This window comes from Heptranchias perlo, chromosome 1, assembly GCF_035084215.1.
Source record: "Heptranchias perlo isolate sHepPer1 chromosome 1, sHepPer1.hap1, whole genome shotgun sequence".
NCBI lineage: Eukaryota > Metazoa > Chordata > Chondrichthyes > Hexanchiformes > Hexanchidae > Heptranchias > Heptranchias perlo.
In genome coordinates, this window is record NC_090325.1 from 162,031,363 (window position 1) to 162,048,548 (window position 17,186).

General features: G+C 42.1%; 1 protein-coding gene across 1 annotated transcript; it reads left to right on the forward strand.

The window, feature by feature from the left end:
- Positions 1–2,716: 2,716 nt before the first annotated feature.
- LOC137301123 (interleukin-8-like) lies at positions 2,717–6,636 on the forward strand. The gene is made up of 4 exons (XM_067970591.1): positions 2,717–2,875; positions 3,384–3,519; positions 5,067–5,150; positions 5,663–6,636. The coding sequence occupies exons 1-4, from the start codon at positions 2,812–2,814 to the stop codon at positions 5,688–5,690; spliced, it is 312 nt and encodes a 103-aa protein (XP_067826692.1). The 5' UTR covers positions 2,717–2,811; the 3' UTR covers positions 5,691–6,636.
- Positions 6,637–17,186: the final 10,550 nt, after the last annotated feature.

The window sequence follows — 17,186 nt, forward strand, 5'->3', positions numbered from 1 at the left end:
TTGTCACCCTGCAGCCATGTTTCTGTAACGGCCACAAGATCATACCCATACGTCGTTATTTGTGCCGTTAACTCGTCCATTTTGTTACGAATGCTACGTGCATTCAGATAAAGAACTTTCAAATATGTTTTGTGACACTTAGTTCCTGCTTTTTCCTTTTTTAACACTTTACCTTTTTCTCCATACCTTCTGTCCCTTCCTGACACGCTTTCCTCTGTCTCCCTGCTCAGGTTCCCAACCCCCTGCCACAGCTTTGATGCTGGGTTAATCGCCTTGCACCTTCTAGTTTTTATTTTATCTCTCGTGTCTAAAGTACACTTTCTTTCCGCTGCTCTACGCTTTTCCCTTTCACTTGTTCTTGAACAACTGTTTGTACTATTTGTATTGTAGATTTCCCCTGGGTCTTCCCCTCTTTAAAAGGCCTCAGTGGAACTCTTGCTACCTGAAAACTGCCATGAGTTCCTTTGAGGCCTTTTGATAGACCCCAACCCTTATACATTCTAAGGTAAATGATCCCAGAGGGATAAAATGGCTCCTTTTGGAGACAAAGTTAATTTTTCCTTTAACCCAGATGGGCCTGGAACCAACTCAAGCAGAGCCTTACAGGGCTGGATCGGGGCAAGAGCTACTGAAGTGCCCTTGCAGGTGCTGGAACCTGCCCCAATTATGCATCTGGCCCCATTCCTGCAGTTTGGGGTGGGTTTTATGGCTGCTTATGTAGGTGGATGGGGGTTCCACTCTGATATCCTCTCACCAGCAAAGTGGCTTTTGTGCAATTTATGGCCCCTAGAAGGGGCATGACAGTGTGTTCTTCAACAATCATTTTAAATTAATTCACTAAATGGAACATTTGGAAAAGAAGCATCTTTCACTGTATTTAGACAAGAAATGTGCACTTAGCTGACATTTTTATGCTGGATCTAGCAAATAACATATTTAAGAATTTTTCTCAATATCCTCTGTACAGATACACTGTTGTGTAAGTCATGTGTTGTTCTCTCTGATTGAGGTAACGGAAATGATTAGTCTATGTTAAGCTCTCGTGACAGACAGTTTGAAATGTATTCTTTACGTCAGAGATATTGCATTTCCTGAACCATTCCCTGGAGTATTCAGAAACCATGACAGGGCTGGATCCAAAATCTTCAGGAATGTTGTGGGGAGATAAAGCTATGAGCGTGGAGGGTGACAGCAGCAAGCTGAACCAAGCAGGAAATTACAACAACACGATTCACGCTAGCTCCCTTGTCGATTTCGCCATATTTTTCTTTTTTTGAGCAAAAATGAAATTTACTGATTGAGACCAGAAATGAACTGGTTCCAAGTCCCTTGCTGCCCCCTACCAATTATGTCATGGAACTACCAGCCCTGGATCAGCATTGCACGGTATCTGCAGCATAATGCTGAGTCCGCATTGAACTGATTATGGAAAGTGCTCAGTGTTCTTTATGAGTGGGAAAGGCAGAACTTTGTTTTTGAGGAGGTGCTCAGAGTGTTACAAAAGGGCAATCTCTTCTCCCATTCTACACGCAATCTAACTTTTTTATTTTTTCTCATTCTTGTTTAATGCTATTTATTACATATTTTTTTTATTTGTTTGTTGGATTTTTTTGCAGGGCTGGATCGGGGCAAGAGCTACTGAAGTGCCCTTGCAGGTGCTGGAACCTGCCCCAATTATGCTATATGGAGTTGAAGTTACAAGCTTGAAATATCAATGAGGATAATAAGAAAGAAAGAACTTTCACGACTTCAGGACGTCCAAAGAGCTTTTGAAGAGTGGTCACTGTTGTAATGTAGAAAACGCAGCAGCCAATTTGAGCCCATCAAAGTCCCTCAAAGAGCAATGTGATAATGACCAGATAATCTGTTTTTCTGGGGTGTCGGTTAAGGGATAAATATTGACCAAATAAATAATAGTAATTATTCTGGCATGTCATGCTACTGGTTTTAATATATTTTCAATAAAATGAAGACACCTGTCAGATACGCATTAAAAAGATAAACCCCTAACTGAAATTAAGGGTTTAATGGTCTATACCCATTATTCACTGATTTGTTTGGGGAAAAAGCATTACATTTTATAACATATTAATTGCCTAATGTATCGTAAGCAACATTAATTGTGTAAGTTAAATTTGTATGTAGGGATCATCGTGGCAGTACGTTTCCTGATAGATCTGAACATCTGGCACCTCATCCAATACAAATAAAATACCATAAATAAAAGCCAAAATTCAGCATACAGACAGAACGCACTCTCTAGTTACATCTATTTTCTCCTCCTATATTTCATTGTTTATTTGAATAATCTAATCCCTTATATTTCCAGAATGTCAGCAGTATCTGAGTAAAAGAACTTCTAGAATGTTATTCATTTAATAATGAACTTTTCACTGGTTTTAAATAAAATAACACCTCTTCAAACTTTTTTGCACAGATTCAGTTTCTGGCGGTAAAGAGATTCTTAAACATTTAGTAAATGTTTTACAGAAGTGGGGTCACTTTGAATTGGGAATGGCTAAATAGATTTAATGCCAGTAAAATCATTTCTTAAAACAGGTTAATTGTGAATTAGTGATGAAAAAATGATTTTATTCTTTTTACACATGATATGAGTCATATTTTGTTCACTTTGCTAGTGATGAATGTTGCACATCTAACCACAGCCTTCTGGAAAGGAAAAAAACCCCAAACCTTTCACTAATGAGTCACAGCATTTAGACAATAAATACAGAGGCTGAGTAGTGTGGATTAGACTGCAGCAGCACAGCAACAGCAAGAAGATAAAGAACTTCGTATAAGTAAAGCACAATGAACAACAAAGTTACTCTCATGGTCCTGACTTTCTTTGTAATTTATGTGGCTTCCACACAAGGTAAGAAATAATCAAATTGTAGAATTGCACATTATTTATGCAGAATCTAGAATTACATTTGCAATGTGCATGTAACCACAGTTTATCCTAAAGTTTTTGTGTTAGAATTACTATTACAATCACCCATTCGTTCTTTGTTATACATGTTAAATGGAGAGACAGTCAAATGGGGAAAAAGCGGGAACAGGGTACTGAGTTAGACGATCAGCCATGATCATATTGAATGGCGGAGCAGGCCCGAAGGGCCTACTCTTGCTCCTATTTTCTATGTTTCTATGAGACAGGGAGATTTACAGTAATCTGCATATTTGAATAGATTATATTAGTGTAAGGACACTAAATTTCAAAGAGTGGTGTTGGAGAGTGGTAATGGACAGGAAACTATAAGGAAACTGACAATGCCAGGAATATAGGAGTAGAATTTCACTCCAAAGGAAAAGTATACATCTGAGAAAGGCATTTAAACTCTAATTTCAAAACTAATCTCTTGTATATTTTGATTTTACAGCTGCATCGATTGGAAGAACAGGAATGAACCTGCGCTGTCAGTGTATCAAAACATCCTCAGAGTTCATCCATCCGAAGTTCATGGAGAATATTGAAATTATTCCAAGTGGCCCCCACTGTGGGAATGTAGAAATCATGTAAGTGATTATGACAGAATATTTATCAAACTTGTTTCTTTTAGAAATGATATTTAAATGTTGTTTTGTTAGAAGTTAATTCTTCTTTACAGTGAGAATAGTTGAAAAATATTAAATGCTGTAGGAGGGTACTTTCTTTTTTAGTTGGCTGGGTCTTTCACATTCAGAGAAAACTCTCACTTTGTTTAATAGTCTCTGAACCAAACTACTTGAAAAACCACATCAGTAAAGTTTTCATTTGACTGAAATGGAATACACACTCTGTCCCGCAGGGATACACCCCTCTTACCTAAGCCCAGAAAACGAGGCACAGGTTGGTGGGAGTCAAGACTGAGGGACTTCCAAGTATGTTAGGCATATTGCTGGTGTTTAACCATCTAAAACTTTCCAGCGAAGCAGCAGAGGGTAATTATGCAACCTATTACTGTTTAACTAGGACTATCCTACCTGTTTTGGCTTGCAGGGTTATCTGTAGTTGAATGATAGAATTCCAGCACCCAGTGACAGGTTTGCCTCTCCATCACCCATCAATGAGCCAGACTGGTTGATCAATAATCAAAAGCAACTGGAGTTCTACAGACCTGCTTGGCTCAGGTATTGAGTTATGTATTCTGCCCAGAAAGGATGAAACTCTCAATGACAGGCATGATATATTGGAGCCATTGTGACCCTAAAGAATCTCCACTTGGCTGTTGCCCCATGGGGAATAGTCATTCATTGATCATTAGACATCTGGCAGGGCTGTCAGATGGATTTGAATCCTTGTTAGGAGAACAGCACATATCAGGAACTTCTCTTGACTAGCACCTGAGCAATACAACTCATAATAAAATGTATGAGTCCATTGCTACCATCCTCCAGGCCACAGCATGGAAACACACCATAACCCATCAAGCTGCATGGGAGATTGGAACTGATATGATTCATTTTGGCAGACTTGATAACCTAAGACAGGCAGGTCTGCATTATTCCACCAGTTGAAGGTCAAAGTTTCAACAAAACATCTTAACTCTCTGCAACCTAATCATAGTAGGCACCAAATATATCAGAAATGTTATTCAAAACTTCAGAGTTTCTTCTTCAACTATTTGAGGTTGTCTGCCTTCAGCCTGGTGAGAGGACCTATGCAGGACAGCTTGCAATATGCCAACCATCTTGATGTTCTAGGTCTCACATCCAATGCCACGTAGCAGGCTTTGTCATCAACTGCTTAATTCAGGTTACCATAAAGGGCATTGTCAAAACAAACATGACAACTAGGAGTTCACTGCCCTTCCAGGATGCTGACTAACAGCTCACGTGTGCTAGAGCCTTCCTTCCCTGCAACTGTTTCCCCATTTTGTCACGAGCCCACCTCACAGATTTGTCCTGGATCCCACACATGGGACAAAGGATTCCCACCTGTCGCTTGCCCAAGATCTCTAAACCATGAAGGATGCTAAAATAGTGAGTTAAAAATTTTGATGACCTTTTATTGTCTATGATTTTTCTTATGTTCTGATAATGGACAGAAATTTTAAGTAATTGTCTTTCGTCACTTCTTTTAGTGTCACTCTTGAAAATAGTAATCGAATTTGTCTGAATCCTGAAGCCTCCTGGGTGAAGAAAATTATTGACAGGATAATCAGTCGGTAAGTTTCTATTTCTGTGCACGACAAGGAATAGGGAAAGGGAAGCCGATCCACTTTGTATCCAGTTACAGCATCAAACACTCCTCAGTCAGGTGTGGTATGCCTTAGTCACAACACAGGGCACAAACTCCTTTCAAATATCTTTTGTAAATTGCAGAAAAGGGATACCATCTGTCTGGCATACATTGATCCCAGGTCGCATAATAGAAAGGATATCAGGGAAAATTCAATGATCCCACGTTGGGAGCTATGTTTGAAGGGTGCAAAGGTCGGAGATAGAGCCACAGCACTATTGCACGGTTTCACCAAACCCTTTGAGTGTAACTCCTGCTAGGAGCATGGGATCGCATAATTTAGATCAGTGCTCTATTGCTATTATAAAGACTAAAATCCCATTTACCCTTTGGGTCAAAGTTCTACAGGTTCAAAAAAATTGAAAATATTTTCATCATCTGTCCTTATGGACCTAAGAACGTCACTATAATCTTTAGTAATTTATGTATTTTCTTTAGTTCCAAGACGACTAATGAAATTCACTGACGAGAAACTCAATGTAGGAGTGTGAAGGTGGTGAAATACCAGGGACTCAGTAACAACTGAAGAATTCATATCGGCCTGTCACCTTGTTCAGATTTATTCTAGGATCACAACAGCCAATGAATGTATAGCTGGATTAAATCAGTGGTCCCATATTTATGTATGTATTTATTTACAATTGTTAGCACTTGAAGAATGAAACCTGGATTTTTTTTCCTTATTGAACTATACCCTGTGCCATTGTAACTGATTGAGAACATCCCAAAGACTGGATGTGAGATCAAACTGACGGATGTATGATTTTCACTGATGATAAATAGTCATTTTTGCATGTTTCATTGACCCAAAAACTGTTGTGTAAGTAGGGAATGACGTTGGCAAACTGATGGTGATGCGCCATTTGGCAGATGGTGTAGTCTCACACTACTTCAGTTTTTCAGGTTGCACTGCAGCTGTCACCAGTGGAAAACAAAGTTTAAAAAGTTCCTAGATGGTCTGTTAGCCCAAGAACTTTTTAAACTTTACTTTTAACATTTTAGTATCAGCAAAGAGCCAACTGTCCCGTCGCCATTTTGCCAACACTAAACGTTTAACCATCATTTGGAAATGAATGAACAGCTCTGTGCTTCAATATAAGCACAAATGCTTATTGACCAGAGGCCAATCCAGAGACAGCAGTGCAACTCAACACTGCCAACTCTGTATCACTAAGCAGGCACTCCTCTCAAACCAGTCCGCAGCGTAACAATGCCATTAATTATCCACTTAGATTATCATATTCTTTCACATTTGTTGCCAGGTTAAGGTGTTGCAGGGTATAGTTATCCAGCAGGAATGTTATTTCTTGCTGTAACATATCATCAGTATTGTGATTCTGATTCTGCCTCTGCCAATTATTTATTTTATATGCTTCATTATTTATGTACATCCAATATTTTCATCAAATGATTTTGCTTATATCTATTACAAAAATGCTATGTTGATAAATAATGACAAAGGAACTGAATTTTTATCTCAATAATTAATTTAACTTTTCTAATACATTCCACTCCCTGGAATTTTGATATTTATTAAGAGATTAAATTGTTTCATATATTTATTGTAAAACTTAGATGTGTTATGTCTTGCTTTCTAAATAATTAACCTTGCCTTAAATTATTATAATATTTTGGGGTTAGCTGAACAACAACTATGTGAATTTACTGTGTGATACACCCTATCATAATTTGCACAGGGGAGGATTAACGCACAAGTCTATAGGGCCCGTGCCCGGGAGCCATGTGTCAAACTCACCACAAGGGTTACCATCACTCCTAGATTGTTCTGGAGTCTCAATGAATGACAGACTAATCTCCCAAGTCTTGCCGAGAGCAAGTCAGGAGAAAATAGGGAAGTAGAGTTAGCGGTTCGTATGTTCCGACTGCGGTTTGTGGCAACTGTGGACTTTTTTCGCCTGCTCCAAGCAAGTTCTTGGTTCTCTGAACTTTTTGTATGAGGCTCAATAGCTTCTGCCGCCAAACCCTTCCCGTACCCAGCCTCATGAAAACTCACAAAACTGGAGAAACGGTCGGCCCAACAGAGTGAGTTCCAGGGTTAGCAATGGTCCTTATGCAGGTTCAAATGATGCTACTTAAAACTGCAGTAGCAGTATTTTAGTGTATATATCAAGTTTACATTTTCATGGTATTTATAGGATTTTCTGTCTCCAATGGATTCCAGTCTAACTTTGAATAGAGGAAACCAGGCGGGGGGCAGTTAAAGTAACGCGAGTCAGTTACCCCCTCTGATCCCGTTACCTTCTCAGTGTGTTCCAATGTTAACCTGCTCTTTTGGGCAGCCAAGCAGGACACCTGCAGGAAGGAAGCGGGATACTGTTTTAAAAGTGCAGATTGGGTCTGTTGATGTCATCAGAACCTGACCTTCAATATCATCCTGAGGTCTGAGCGGGCTGGAGAGCAGTGTCTGCTTCCCAATCAGGTCAAACCTGCCGGGCACATGAGTTTTACATTTATTTTTTCGGTTTCCTGTGGGCCAGGAGTGCTCCTCAGGGCCTCATAAGGAAGACTTGGGCCTCCCTTACACCGATAGCGGCCACACCCCTCTCTCCCGATCGCGGCCAAACACATATACCTTCGATATTTCAGTGTTTTGCATTCTTAATTCTAATTAGATGCTTATAGTAGATAATTGCTCCAATATAATAAAGCCTGGGCGCTAAACTTATAGTCAGCTGTTATTTGACCATCACTCTGTACTCTATAAAAGAACTGAATTATGACTATCTCAGAACAAGCATGAAATATTACCTCCATGCACATATCAGAAACTTCAGCACAAAAATACAGTCTGATTGAAATCATATTTTTGTTATTTAATAAGTGCACTGATGCTGTGCCAGAAGAATATATATTTTTGAATAAATAAACAAATAAATAAATTAGTTCTTACCCATTTTCAGGCATGAACCAGAAGAGGCTGGCCTGAGGACTACCCAAAATTGTTTCTCGGACCTCATCTTAATGATTCTGACACACATACAGGGGCAATTTGTCATTTTGGTGCCCTGAATTTAGGGCGAGTACCTCACTGGGGTTGGTGGTGGAGCTTGGGAGAAGGGCTCAGAGTGGGCCGGCAGCAGCCCACAGTATTACTAAGTTGCTAAGAGTAGCTCTGCTGCTCCTCCCGGCTCCACATTAAGGTAAGTATATGAAAAATACTTTGTGGTAAAAATGAACTGCTGGTTAGGCTGCATGTGGACCAAGTAATCTAGAGCAGAAGAATTTCCAGAATGGGTTCCAAAATAAGCATTAGGGCCCTCATTAACATATACAAGGGGTCGAACATCTGTTTTATGCGGCCGCTATGTATGCCTGAAAAAAATCGGCATACCCAATGGGGGGTCAGACATCTTTCATGCGTCCTTGGGGTGTAGGACGTAGCCCATGAAATCGTCCCTCCACGCCTGAATTTTCTACCCGTGAAACGGGCGCAACAAGATCCAATTTCTCTCCAAAGTCTTACTGAAATAAAGGCTGTTAAGGGTGGCAGTTCTACCGAATGGCATGTTTGGAATGCAATGCACAGTCACTATATGGAGTTGCACTACAATTCACCCATCCTTCTACCCATAGCAACAAAACTTTGCCAGTGTGTTTAAATGGATGTGCAAAGCTCCACTCTCCCAGAAGCTCGTTTATAATGTTAGGAGAGTGTGGCCAGGGGTATCCTCTTTCTACTAACATTAAAAGACTTTACCTACAAACTTTTGAAAAGTTCCCAGGTGGTGTAATGGAATGTCTGTAGCTCCAAACTGAGGTGGAATAATACTGCAGCCAAGACAAACTCAAACTCAAATACTGACTCAAACCCAAATAGCTGAAGCTGTGCCATCTTGATGTGAAAGTGACAGTATAACTGCTCCTTACATTACTGTCAGGTCTTCATAAGAAATAACTTTGTGCGAACTACTTAAATTATTTATTAATTGAGGAAATTCAACAACGTTTTGACTTTTTTTTGTGTGTAAAATCAGGGCCAAGTACTTTTCCTGGGCAGCAAATTGGCACAGAATCAATTTCTACCATTTTTTCCACCCCTAAATTGATCGCCCTGAATTTCTTAATGACATTTGGCCATTCCCAAAATCCATCTATAAAAGTTTCCAGGCTTCTAATTTTGATATGTCTCAATGAGAACCAGTGGCACTGTAGCCCCAAATTTCCTGGTTATTTGCTTGTAATGTACCAGAGGTAAGTTAGAATGAGAAATATAAGGTGCAGCTGTTGCCAGGTCAACTCAGACCAGCAGAAGTAAAGATTTTCTGATCCTGAAAGTTTGAGTAGCAATTACTGCAGCTAAGAAAACTTATAGAGCGATTTTTTTTCTTTATATTCTGTGGATGAATGCATCTTTTTGCAGTTGGAAGGGGGGCAGGGGAAATGTAGACTTCTGTCTTATGAAGGAACCTGGCTGAAGTCTTTGGCAGTGACTGACATTGTGAAGAGAGGGGAGAACAGGCAGATGTGAAATGACTTTATTTGGTGTGTCAGCTTCAATTCATTGAAAGCACTAGGCTATAAATTGTGTCCTTCTCCTCTCCCCCCTCCCCACTTACCCACCCCCCCCCCCCCAATCCCCTTCAGCTTCTGGAAGGAGCAAACCATTCTTCATCATGATGTTATGCAGTACAGAAGAACATAAGAAATAGGAGCAGGAGGAGGCCATAGGGCCCCTCAAGCTCGCTCTGCTACTTAATAAGATCACGGTTGATCTTCGACCTCAACTCCACTTTCCCATATCCCTTGATTCCTTAGAGTCCAAACATCTATCGTCAGTCTTGAATATACTCAACAAATGAGCAGCCACAGCCCTCTGGGGTTGAGAATTCCAAACATCCACGACCCTTTGAGTGAAGAAATTTATCCTCATCTCAGCCTTAAATGTCTGATCCCTTATCCTGAGACTATGTCCTGAGACTGATGGCCTGATTCTCCAGCCAGGGGAAACAGCCTCTCAGCATCTACCCTGTCAAGCCCTCTTAGAATTCTATACGTTTCAATGAGATCACCTCTCATTCTTCTAAACTCCAGATAATATAGGCCCATTCTACTCAATCTTTCCTCATAGACAATCCTCTCATCCCAGGAATCAATCTAGTGAACCTTTGCTGCACTGCCTCTAAGGCAAGTATATCCTTCCTTAGGTAAGGAGACTAAAACTGTACACAGTACTCCAGGCGTGGTCTCACTAAAGCCCTGTACAATTGCAGCAAGACTTCCTTACTCTTGTACTCCAACCCCCTTGCAATAAAGGCCAACATACCATTTGCCTTCCTAATTGCTTGCTGTACCTGCATGTTCACTTCGCAGCAAGCTAAAATGATTCTGGAGACTCTCATTGGGCTGCATTCTAGGGTTCCATTGGATTTACCCAGGCACCTAAAACAAGACTTCAGAATGCCTATCACCTGCTCTATCACACTTTTCGTAGTGACGTGGGCCTCGTTATATCTGCTGTCCCTCTCTGCATGCCAAAGCCTTACTAGTGTCATAAACAATGGCTGTAGGGGATATCCCTTATCATCAATCAGCCATCCTGACACATGGCTTTGGATCATCAGGACTGGTATGGTAGATTGTTATATGATGAAAGGGTCATGATAACTCCTGGATATAAGGCATTCACATGTAGGATAAGGTTCAGTTTTGGTCCCCTCACATGGTGGGTGATGTGGATGCCCTGGAAAAGAAAGGCCACTTGCATGATCCCTAGTTTAAACACCCTTACTTATCACAAAGGGATTAGAGAGTTGGGTCCTTTTACACTAGAAAAGTGTAGACTTCAGGGTGATTTAACCGGACCATTTAAAATGATGAAGGTACGTTAGGGAAAACAAGGGGTCGTATATATCAGCTATGAATTTTTCAAGGTTTTTCTTTATGCAGAGGTTTAGTGACACTTGGAATAACTTACCGATTCGTGTGAATTTGCTGCAAAGGAGCTGTACGTGTTGCTTGCTGTGGCTAGTACCACTGCGTGCAAAAGATAGGTGGATATATGAACCTGTGATCTCCTGAACTCATTTTGACCACCTTAGGGAATTGGAAAGGAATTTGCCAGATTGTTTTTCCCTATATTGTCCTGCAGTTTTTTATGCATTTTTTGCCTGCTGCATGAGACACTATGGCTGCTGGCAGAAGGGAACACTGGGAGTTACGATGCTTAGTTACATCTTGCGTCTTGACTGTTTGGGACAAGTTCAGTGGATCAGCTGGTCTTTTCTTGTCAGTCTATAGAATTCTATAGATCTCTCTCTTTGTTGCTCTAGTTCCATTGGGAAGGATATGCACTGTGCTGTTGTGCAGAACATCAGTCTCCTTTATTATGCAATGGCGAGTTGCTGCATGACTAATGTGGCAAAGATCGCCTGATGCTGCCTGGAAGGATCCAGTTCAGTTGCAAAAAAATTAAAGGTAGTGGTGACTTTGACTGTACAGACAATGTTGTCCTCCTAGTGGAAATGGGCTGCAAGTCTTCAGCCAGCAGTTGACATATGTCCCCAGTAATGTCTGAGGGAATCGTAATCTTCTGAGGTGATGAAGTGCATAAAAGTCTGAATAAGATCTTCTTGGTCTGTAAACACTGGTGAGTGGGTCTTCTGTGATGCCTAACTCTAAGGACCTACAACCTAGCCTCTTCCATCTCTTCATCCTCCCTTCAAAATAGAGTGATTCCCATTGGAAAATCCATGTCCGCAGTCCACAACTGTATTTAATGCAGAAGTGACTAAACATGTCTTGACTGAACTTCCAGAGCACCAATCACTAAAATTGCTAAGCAAGTAAAGTGGAGTCCTATAGTCAGTTTCAGGAGCTAGGGAGGAAGTTAAAAAGCAGGTTCTGGGATCTGTGGATTACTCGCAGTGAATATAGGAACAGTAGGATAAGACAGATTAATGCGTGGCTGGAGAAATGAGTTTGGTGTGCATGTGTGCAAATGCTTGTAGCGTGGTAAATGAGGTTGGTGAGCTGCAGGCTCAAGTCGCCACATGGGACTATGATATAGTGGCAATAACAAAGACCTGGCTCAAAGAAGAGGTGGATTGGGAACTTAATATTCCTGGCTACAAGGTATTCAGGAAATAAAGGAGGTGGGGTGGGGGGTGGGGGGTGGTGGCAGTATTGATGATAGAAACTATTATAGCGCTGGAAAGGGATGATGTAGTTGAGGGCTCAAAGACAGAATCTATTTGTTTAGAATTAAGGAACAATAGAGGATCTATTACATTACTGGGTGTATACTATAGGCCACCAAATAGTGGGAAGGAGATAGAGGAGCAAATTTGCAGACAAATTACAGAAAGACTCAACAACTATAGAGTGGTGATAATGGGGGACTTCAATTATCCCAACATAGACTGTGATAATAACAATATTAAGGGCAAAGAGGGGGAGGAATTCCTGAAATGTATACAAGACAACTTTCTTGATTAGTGTGTTTCCAGCCCAACGAAGAAGGAAGTGGTGTTGGATCTAGTTCTGGGTAATGACTTGGAAGTGGTGGAGCATGTTTCAGTGGGTGAGCATTTGGGGAAGAGTGATCATAATATCATTAGGTTTAAAATAGTTATGAAAAAGGGTAACGAACAATCAAGCGTAAAAATACTTAACTGGAGGAGGGCTAATATCAGTGAGTTAAAAAGGGATCTTGCCCTGGTGGATTGGAATCAAAAATTGGTAGGCAAAACAGTAATTGAGCAATGGGAGGCCTTCAAGGAGGCGATGGTTCGAGTATAGAATAGACACATTCCCACGAGGGGGAAAGGAAGGGTATCCAAAGCTAGAGCTCCCTGGGTGACTAAAGATATAAAGGTTAAAATGAAACAGTAAAAAGGAGGCTTATGACAAATGTAAGGTTCATAATGCAATAGACAACCAGGCTGAATGCAGAAAATACAGAGGAGATCTAAAAAAGTGAATATGAGTGCTAAAGAGAGACAATGTGAATAGACTAGTGGCTAACATAAAAGAGAACCCAAAAGTCATTTATAAACATATGAATAGTAAAAGGGTAGATAAAGGAAAGGTGGGGCCGATTAGGGACCAAAAAGGAGTTCTTCTTGTGGATGCAGAGGGTATGGCCGAGGTACTAAATGAATACTTCGCATCGGACTTCACTAGAGATGAGGATGCTGCCAGTGTAGCAGTAAAGGAACAGGTAGTAGTGATATTGGATAGGATAAAAATAGATAAAGAGGAGGTACTTAAAAGGTTGGCAGTACTCAAAGTAGAAAAGTCACCCGGTCCAAATGGGATGCATCCTAGGTTTATGAGGGAAGTATCATAGTATCATAGTAGGTACAGCACAGGAGGAGGCCATTTGGCCCATTGTGTCTGTGCCGGCTCTTTGAAAGAGCTATCCAATTAGTCTCATTCCCCTGCTCTTTCCCCATAGCCTTGTAATTTTTTTCCCTTCAAGTGTTTATCCAATTCCCTTTTGAAAGTTACTATTGAATCTAGTGGTTAGGATCTGAAATGCACTGCCCGAGGGGGTGGTGGAGGCAGATTCAATCATGGCCTTCAAAAGGGAGTGGGACTAGCTTGAATGCTCTTGCGTAGAGCCGGTGCTGACTCGATGGGCTGAATGGCCTCCTTCTGTGCTGTAACTTTTCTATAATTCTATGAATGTGCTTCTACCACCCTTTCAGGCAGTGCATTCCAGATCATTACAACTTGCTGCGTAAAAAAATGTTTCCTCATATCGCCACTGGCTCTTTTGCTGATCACCTTAAATCTGTGTTCTCTGATTACTGACCCTTCTGTCACTGGAAACAGTTTCTCCTTACTTCCTCTGTCAAAACCATTCATGACTTTGAACACCTCTAATAAATCTCCGCTTAACTTTCTCTGTTTTAAGGAGAAAAACCCCAGTTTCTCCAGTCTCTCCACATAAATGAAATCTCTCATCCCTGGAACCATTCTAATAAATCTCATCTTCGCGGTCTCTAAAGCCTTCACATCCTTCCTAAAGTGTGGTGTCCATAATTGAGAGAAATACGCCAGCTGAGGCCCAACCAGTGTTTTATAAAGGTTTAGCGTAACTTCCTTGCTTTTGAACTCCACACTTCTATCAATAAAGACCAGGATCCAATATACTTTTTTTAATGGCCTTCTCAGCAAGCATGTCCTGCCACCTAAAATCATAGAACCATAGAATGGTAACAACACGGAAGGAGGCCATTCAGCCTGTCGAGTCCATGCCGGCTCTCTGCAAGAGCAATTCAGCTAGTCCCAGTCCCCTGCCCTATCCCCGTAGCCCTGCAAATTTTTTCCCTTCGAGTACTTATCCAATTCCCTTTGAAAGCCACGATTGAATCTGCCTCCACCACCCCCTCACGTGGTGCATTCCAGATCACAACCACTCGCTTTGTAAAAAAGCTTTTTCTTATGTCGCTTTTGGTTCTTTTGCCAATTACCTTAAATCTATATCCTCTGGTTCTTAATCCCTCTGCCAATGGGAACAGTTTCTCTTTATCTATTCTGTCCGGACCCTTTATGATTTTGAATACCTTCATCAAATCTCCTCTCAACCTTCTCTGCTCTAAGGAGAACAATCCCAGCTTCTCCAGCCTATCCACGTAACTGAAGTCCCTCATCCCTGGAATCATTCTAGTAAATCTCTTCTGCACCCTCTCTAAGGTCTTCACATCCTTCCTAAAGTGCGGTGCCCAGAACTGGACACAATACTCCAGTTCTGGCTGAACCAGTGTTTTATAAAGGTTTATCATAACCTCCTTGCTTTTCTGCTCTATGTCTCTATTTATAAAGCCCAGGATCCCGTATGCTTTCTTAGTTGTTTTGTCTTAGCTGTTTTCTTACCTGCCCTGCCACCTTCAATGATTTGTGCACATATACGCCCAGTTTGCTCTGTTCCTGCACCCCTTTTAGAATTGTACCCTTTAGTTTAGAATGCCTCTCCTCATTCTTCCTACCGAAAGTATCACTTCACACTTTTCCGCGTTGAATTTCATCTGCCACGTATCATAGAATCATAGAATCATAGAAGTTACAACATGGAAACAGGCCCTTCGGCCCAACATGTCCATGTCGCCCAGTTTATACCACTAAGCTAGTCCCAATTGTCTGCACTTGGCCCATATCCCTCTACGGTAGCATAGTGGTTATGTTACTGGGCTAGTAATCCAGAGGCCTGGACTAAAATCCAGAGTCATGAGTTCAAATCCCGCCATGGCAGCTGGCGAATTTAAATTCAATTAATTAATTAAATTAAATTAATTAAAGAAAAATCTGGAATTAAAATACTAGTATCAGTAATGATGGCCATGAAACTACTGGATTGTGGTAAAAACCCATCTGGTTCACTAATGTCCTTGAGGGAAGGAAGCCTGCCACCCTCACCCGGTCTGGCCGATATGTGACTCCAGACCCACAGCAATGTGGTTGATTCTTAATTGCTGTCTGAAATGGCCGAGCAAGCCACTCAGTTGTAAAATCTCGCTACGAAAAGTCATAATAGGAATAAAACCGGACGGACCACCCGGCATCGGACCACGAGGCACCGGACACGACAACGGCAAAACACCAAGCCCAGTCGACCCTGCAAGGTCCTCCTGACTAACATCTGGGGACTTGTGCCAAAATTGGGAGAGCTGTCCCACAGACGAGTCAAGCAACAGCCTGACATAGCCATACTCACAGAATCATATCTTTCAGCCAACGTCCCAGACTCTTCCATCACCGTCCCTGGGTATGTCCTGTCCCACCGGCAGGACAGACCCACCAGAGGTGGCGGTACAGTGACATACAGTCAGGAGGGAGTGGCCCTGGGAGTCCTCAACATTGACTCTGGACCCCATGAAATCTCATGGCATCAGGTCAAACATGGGCAAGGAAACCTCCTGCTGATTACCACCTACCGTCCTCCCTCAGCTGATGAATCAGTCCTCCTCCATGTTGAACACCACTTGGAGGAAGCACTGAGGGCAGCAAGGGCACAAAATGTACTCTGGGTGGGGGACTTCAATGTCCATCACCAAGAGTGGCTCGGGAGCACCACTACTGACCGAGCTGGCCGAGTCCTGAAGGACATAGCTGCTAGACTGGGCCTGCGGCAGGTGGTGAGCGAACCAACACGAGGGAAAAACTTACTTGACCTCGTCCTCACCAATCTACCTATCGCAAATGCATCTGTCCATGACAGTATTGGTAGGAGTGACCACCGCACAGTCCTCGTGGAGATGAAATCCCGTCTTGGCACTGAGGACACCATCCAACGTGTTGTGTGGCACTACCACCGTGCTAAATGGGATAGATTCAGAACAGATCTAGCAGCTCAAAACTGGGCATCCATGAGGCGCTGTGGGCCATCAGCAGCAGCAGAATTGTATTCCAGCACAATCTGTAACCTCATGGCCCGGCATATTCCTCACTCTACCATTACCAACAAGCCAGGGGATCAACCCTGGTTCAATGAGGAGTGTAGAAGAGCATGCCAGGAGCAGCACCAGGCGTACCTAAAAATGAGGTGCCAACCTGGTGAAGCTACAACTCAGGACTACATGCATGCTAAACAGCGGAAGCAACATGCTATAGACAGAGCTAAGCGATTCCACAACCAACGGATCAGATCAAAGCTCTGCAGTCCTGCCACATCCAGTCGTGAATGGTGGTGGACAATTAAACAACTAACGGGAGGAGGAGGCTCTGCAAACATCCCCATTCTCAATGATGGCGGAGTCCAGCACGTGAGTGCAAAAGACAAGGCTGAAGCGTTTGCAACCATCTTCAGCCAGAAGTGCCGAGTGGATAATCCGTCTCAGCCTCCTCCCGATATCCCCACCATCACGGAAGCCAGTCTTCGGCCAATTCGATTCACTCCACGTGATATCAAGAAACGGCTGAGTGCACTGGATACAGCAAAGGCTATGGGCCCCGACAACATCCCAGCTGTAGTGCTGAAGACTTGTGCTCCAGAACTAGC

Bases quoted from the DNA above. Each gene is read 5' to 3' on its own strand.
- LOC137301123 (XM_067970591.1), top strand. From the start codon at position 2,812: ATGAACAACAAAGTTACTCTCATGGTCCTGACTTTCTTTGTAATTTAT. The intron at 2,876-3,383 runs GTAAGAAATAAT...TTGATTTTACAG, and splicing joins TTATGTGGCTTCCACACAAG to CTGCATCGATTGGAAGAACA. The intron at 5,151-5,662 runs GTAAGTTTCTAT...TATTTTCTTTAG, and splicing joins ATTGACAGGATAATCAGTCG to TTCCAAGACGACTAATGAAA.